This window comes from Zingiber officinale, chromosome 6A, assembly GCF_018446385.1.
Source record: "Zingiber officinale cultivar Zhangliang chromosome 6A, Zo_v1.1, whole genome shotgun sequence".
In the NCBI taxonomy this organism is placed as follows: domain Eukaryota; kingdom Viridiplantae; phylum Streptophyta; class Magnoliopsida; order Zingiberales; family Zingiberaceae; genus Zingiber; species Zingiber officinale.
The window spans coordinates 140,187,784-140,194,645 of NC_055997.1; the positions used below are offsets into that span (position 1 = coordinate 140,187,784).

The 6,862-nt window shown below is 32.4% G+C and overlaps 1 protein-coding gene across 1 annotated transcript; it reads left to right on the forward strand.

Annotated features, from left to right (window-relative positions):
- Positions 1-4,502: 4,502 nt before the first annotated feature.
- LOC121998338 (histone H3.2) lies at positions 4,503-5,109 on the forward strand. Its single transcript, XM_042553231.1, has one exon. It carries the CDS (start codon positions 4,573-4,575, stop codon positions 4,981-4,983), a length of 411 nt encoding a protein of 136 aa, XP_042409165.1. The 5' UTR covers positions 4,503-4,572; the 3' UTR covers positions 4,984-5,109.
- Positions 5,110-6,862: the final 1,753 nt, after the last annotated feature.

Below are 6,862 nucleotides of genomic sequence, written 5' to 3' on the forward strand. Positions count from 1 at the left end.
TGGGTCTGTGAGATCTGACAACTAGCTGAAGTCCATATGGGGCATATGACAGGAAGACCTGGTGGGTCAAAAGTTGGTAAGTCGGCAAATGGTAAGTGAGGTAAGTACTGGAGGAGAATGATCCAGTTAGAACGAGCCCCAATGAGGCTCTATGCACTGATCCAACTTGTATCCATTTTAGAAATCTAAGTTGAGATCATAACTAGATCCTAGTCTTAGTGAGACAGGATCTAAGTCATAAATTGTTCTTATTTTTAATATGCTAAATTTTATTGTGTAGGATATTTTTTTGGTGTTTGGACTAACGTGTCTTTTAGGAAATTGAAGTTACAAGTCGGTTAGAAAAAGAATTTTCAAGCGTCCAAAAGGGTTTAGGCACCCTGAAGTCCGAGCACCCGGAGTGGGTCTAGGTGCTTGGATTGGCTCGAACCCAGTTACTCATATAGATGAGTTAGCGCACTTTGATTGGTCGACACTTATCAACATTCATGCGCCTGGGAGTGGATAGAGGCGAAGTGGATAGAGCTTCATCGAGGTGCAGCCACATCAGTGGTCTAGGCGCCTAGGGGATGATCCAGACACCCGGAGGTGGATAATCCAGTGACGAAGTAGGATTAGATAGGCCTCAGTTCAGGCGCCCAAGGTGGTCCATACACCTGAAAATGTCTATAAATGAGCTTCAAATAGTAGCCTCAAATATCAATCGACTATGACTTTCATACTTGAGTGCTACTTTGAAACTTTACTATAATGTCAAAATGTTACTCTGACAATAACACTCAAGTTCCTACTCTAAGTCGTCAGTATAATTATCTTTATTTACGTGCACTTTAAATTTTATATTATTTTGTAATATTTGATCATTTAGTGGATTGCCTAACGAAAACACTTGGCGAGTGCGGGCCTTAGAGTAGGAGTCGTTGAATGCTCGAATCAAGTAAAAAAAAAGTGTTAGCATTGTTTCTTTTCTTTTCCGCTACGTATTCTTTGTTTTCCGAAAAAATAAAAAAGTGACGCATGCTATTCAACACCCCCCCTCCCCCTTTAGTACTTTATGATCCTTCAAGTTTTTTCTGATGGACCATGCAAAGTTGACTATATAAGATAATTTTGACCAAGTCTACCAAGCAAATTGAATATAAATGATCAAATTGATTAGGTGTGACCAACTTTGGTACATAGACACTTCGAGTCATTCTTATAAATTGAACATAGTAATAATTATTGGGCAAAAATTAAAAGGGAACCCCAAATTAATAGAAACATCATATTAGTGTCCCTTTTACTAAATAGTCAAATGAATGCCTCTTCAGCCCCTCTACACGCCTCTCATGATTTTATCTCAAAAATTGCTCTGGATTCATTACTATTGTAGAAGCTATCGGCTAGCTTCTACAACATGTAAAAGCTAACAAATAATTGCTACATGTTATAGAAGTTACCAGATAGCTACTATATATATGTTATAGAAGTTACGTACTGGCTCTACATACTCAATCATGATTAAATTATATTCATTTGAAATGTAATGTCATGGAGTCTATATCATTTGGTTTGCTTATTAAAATATTATTTTAATTAGATTATTACTTAGGAAAGTAAAATCAAAATGATATAAAGTTACTGTTATAAAAACTAGCAACTAGCTTTTATATATTGTAAAAATTAGCAACTAGCTTCTGCACATTATAGAAGCTAAATGTTAGATAATATTTATTTAAAACATAATAAGTGTTTAGAGTCCTAATTGTTTATTTTGTTCATTGAAATATTATTTTAATTAAGTTATCACTCAAATAAGTAAAATCAAAATAATATAAAACATTGTTGTAGAAGCTAGCAACTAGCTTCTACAATAGCTAGTACACGACCGAATGATTAGATAATGTATTGTAAAAGTTAGATGTTAGTTTCTATAATTGTATAAGTCAGTTGCTAACTTCTATATGATTTAATGATCAGCTAATGTATTTTAAAAAGCCACTTGCTAGCTTTTGCAAGTTGTAGAAGCTAGGTGTTAGCTTCTACCATTATAGAAGCTAGTTGCTAATTTCTATATGGCTGAATGATCAGATAATTAATATATGAATATTTTGGGCATGTACCTTTAAAAAATGCAAGAGAGACGTTCATTTGATTTTAATCAAAAATAGGACATCCATCTGACGTAAATGATGGATGCCTATTTAATTTTTGTCCATAATTATATATTTATTGTATTTTATGAACAAAATTAATGAACACATATCTTACCTACTATTTTATTAAGAATCTTCTCCCTTTATTAATTAATTTTGGTGAAACCCAAAATAAAAGTACGTTAATGTCCTTTTTGTTATTTACACAAAAAATGATTTAAAGGTTTATTAGTAATTTCTATAAATGTATTGATATAGAGTTCTATTATTGAAAGTTTTTCTTATTAATCAATTAAAAATCTAGAGTTATCCTTAGTCCCACATCTTAGAATTGGGAACATTGTGAGCAAAAAAGTTTCTATAAATAACTTGGGTCAGCAATGTTAAAAAGTATATTTTTCTCAGTTTTTTTTGCTAAGATCAAGTATGATATTAAATTATTTTTTTATAAGGTGAAATTTGTTACAATAGCTTGTTGCTCAAGCGTCACCTTAGCATTGCACTATTGCATGATCTTTTAGCTAAGATTCTTTTAGTTAAGATTAAGTGTAGTATTTATTCTTATCAATTTAATATCTGATAAAAGAATTAAATTAATTTTTTATAAAGATAGTATGTTACCCGCACACGTTCATATATTATATTACACACACAAGTTCCACGCAAGCAAGGGCGGAGCAACATATAGTTTTGGTATGACAATTGTTCTACCTCAATTTTTTTAACCCAAAAAGGTATATACAATTATGAAAATATGAATCTTACCTTATAAAGAAAATAAAAGAAGGACAAGGTTAATTCTTCTTCCCTTAAATTTCTAGTCGCTAGTTCTTATTAAATTTGTCATGTCGATGAGAATTTTAATATATTAATTTATCGGACACATGCCTAAAATGTTTTAGTTCAAAACTTGACATGTGAGACTAATTATTATGAGTTTTCTGTTGTCTATGTTATAAATTAACATTTGATAACTTATTTGTGACATTTAATTGGTTTAAAATCATTTAATAATGTTGATGCCAGATGGTCTCCAAGGACTTAAATAAAAGACAAAAAGCGTAGAATAACTTAAGCTACTTTGGTACAACTATTAATCTGGACTAAAATTAATAAATAATCTTTCAGGAATCAAAATATAAAAAATGAGAGCACAAATGAATTTCATAGAATCTAAGAAACACAACAAATAATTCATTTTTGAAATTTAACTAGTTTAAGTTCATTTATCAATTTCGATCATCATTTCTAGAAAACTTTGCCTAACTTGATAAACAAAACAAAGATAGTATAACATGAATCATATGTGTTGGAAAAGATTGTGGTAAAAGGTGAATACGTTCGTCCTTAGCGTCCTCGTCAATTCGTTCCAGGGCCAACACGGAGGAGGTAAATCACGGACGACTACTAGCCTTTGAAATAGTGACTAGCACATAAGGGAGGTATTTACCTCAACTTTATCGAGATTCAAACCCCAAACCTCATTATGATAATACCTCATGGATAGCCTTTGAAAGATGAAGCGACGGATGGAAGACAGACTGATTCTACTGTGAATGAGATGCTATTTCTATCTTGAGAGTTGAGAAGTATTAAGGCTGATTTAAAATAAATCGTAACTATGGAAGTTGCGGATGGTGTGGGCATCCTTGTAGGAAGGAAAAAGAATTTAGGATTCAAATTGTACTAATCCAATGTAACTTTTGTGGTAAAGGTGATTCGTTCGTCCCTAGCGTCCCCGTCAATTCGTCCCTATGCCAACACGAAGGAGGTAAATCACGAGTGACTACTAACCATTAGTACAAATAATCATGACATGGAGGGACTCTTGCATATACCAAACATGGTTAGGTCACTCAAATCATGATTGTAACTAATTCGTTGTCGCAAATTCGAAGAAAATAATTTTCTTAACAAAATATGTTACCAATGGATTTTTATTCTCCTGTTTACGTTATAGATTTGGTAACGAAAATAAAATATTTCCATCGCCAAATTTAAAATAAAATTATTCTCGTTACCAAAACTATAATAAAAAATTAATTTATACGTCATATCTGCAATGAAAACATTTTCGTTACCGAACTTGCGCAGAATTTTGTTTTCATATTTTGATTAAGTGTCTTTATTTTTTTTTTCCTAAAATACCAATATTCCAAAAGGCAATAGCAAAGCCTTCGTGGTTTAGCCACGGATCGCGATCCGCATGCTCAGTTTTAGATAGATCTCTACCATTCATTTATCTACATCTGACGGTCTAACACTTACGACTTAGTCGGAGGATTACACTTTCGGAACCCGCCTTTTTTTTTCGGTTTCCCTGGCACATCTCCTTATTTAAATGACCCCGTGTTTCTTCCTAATTCGTCGTTCCGATTCCTAAATCACAAAACCTAGTTCTCTCTTCCTACCGCCGATTTCGTAATCCATCGCAATGGCTCGGACGAAGCAGACGGCGAGAAAATCCACCGGAGGGAAGGCCCCGCGCAAGCAACTGGCGACCAAGGCAGCTCGCAAATCGGCGCCTGCCACCGGCGGTGTGAAGAAGCCCCATCGATTCCGCCCTGGCACGGTGGCGCTGCGGGAGATCCGCAAGTACCAGAAGAGCACAGAGCTTCTGATCCGTAAGCTCCCGTTCCAGCGTCTTGTCCGTGAGATTGCCCAGGACTTCAAGACGGACCTCCGGTTCCAGAGCTCTGCTGTAGCAGCGCTCCAGGAGGCGGCGGAGGCCTATCTGGTTGGTCTCTTTGAGGATACCAATCTATGCGCCATCCATGCCAAGCGGGTGACTATAATGCCCAAGGACATTCAACTTGCTCGCAGGATCCGTGGGGAGAGGGCTTAATTGCTCTGATTCGCTTGTCTGATCTGATTAGGGTTTAGGTTTTTGCTGTTGTCTACTACTACCTCTGTGTTTGAATCCCTTACTGGGATGTAAAAAAGTTTTATTATCGAAGTTTGCTTTTTGCAATTTTACGCTATGTTATTCTTTTCAATGCTTGCTACATTGAACGATGAATGCTTTCGTTGTTGTGTTCTTCCGTGAAACAGACTTAAATAAGTGAAGTCTGTCATGTGAGTATTCTTCTTTTCAAATTGAGGTTTAAAATTGTTATCTTATTTGTTTACCACGATGCGGCTGGAGAAATTGATTTTCGTCTGGAGAAATTGATTCAGAGCTGGATCTTTGAAAATATCTGAATCTGTGATAAATTTTACAATGAAAATAAATTTGTCTGATAAATTAGTGAAAAAGATTTCATTGCTGATCTGCAATGAAAAGATCTTTGTCATTGATTTGTGATGATAATTAATGTTGATTTATTATGAAAATTAATTTTGTTTACGACCAATAAAATTTTGTTATAAATTAGCAGTGAATTTTTTTTTTTTGTATTTATAATGATTTTTTTTAAGGCAGAATTTTACGTTAACATATTTGATGAATTTTTTTTTGTTATAAGACTGTCGTAAAATTTTTTTTCAACAATCTTTTTTAGTAAAATTGCAAGATTTGTTACAAGATAATAGTTTTTTAATGGAAATATGAAATTAAATAATATTTAATATCACAAAATATAATGAAATAAAAAATTAAATATTATTAATAATTATTTAAATAGAACACATCTTGTGCAATTAAGTTTATATAATCAACATGTTTGATTTTTTTTTTCAATGGATAATATTTTTAATTTATTTAATCTTTTTTTGACATGGTTCTTTGAAGATGAATTCTTTTTTTAGATACCATTGTAACGGATATAATCAACAAAATTTCATAGACAACATAAGTAATTAGATAATTTAAACATCTAATAATGTTCTTTTTTAAGACTGTTTTAAAATTGATAACTTATATAATGTCTAACTTGCCATTATATTTCAAAGTATTTTCAAGTTTTTTACAAGATTTTATTAGGTTATCATTATTAGCAAATTTCAATATCTCTAAATTGAAGTTATCATTATTAGCAAATTTCAATATCTCTAAATTGAATAAAAACACAAATAATTTTTGAAATTATTCAAATCGAGTTTTTAGTAAAGAAATAACTTGATCCATTAAAAAGGAAAAATAATTAATTCTAAAAGATTCTTCAATTAATTGTATCATATCTTTATTACTATTTTCATCAAATTATTTCTTTCTTCATATATTAATTTTTCTTTAAACATAGCTTCAATCTCCATTCCTTCCGCCATTTGCTTTGCTTCAATCATGATTCATGACCTTATCAAAGCAAAACTCTCTATACTCTTCAAATGTAAGAACAAGTCCTTTAATTATTGAATTGCAACATCAATGTCTATATTTTCATGTTGAAGAAATTTGCTCACGGTATTAATTGCGTGCAACAAGTTGTACCAAATTACTATGCCAAGCAAGAATTCAAAATTTTCAAGTTCATATATTGCCAATGATTCAGTTTCACTATTTATTTTTGGATTACTACTTGTTTATGCCAAATCAAGTAAAGCATTTTAAATCTTTTATGTTTGTTCTTATATAATTTTCACATTTTTAACATGACTTTCCCAATGGATTTGTGACAATGGTCTAACAGTCAAACCTTCTACATGATCTTTAAAAACTTTCCAATGCTTGGCAGAAGAAGAAAACAATGTATAAATATGTTGTATCACTCTAAACATAGACATAGTGTTGGTGTAGGGTGCACTAGATGATCAACCCTGAGTTTTGATATTGGTAAAGAGTTCAA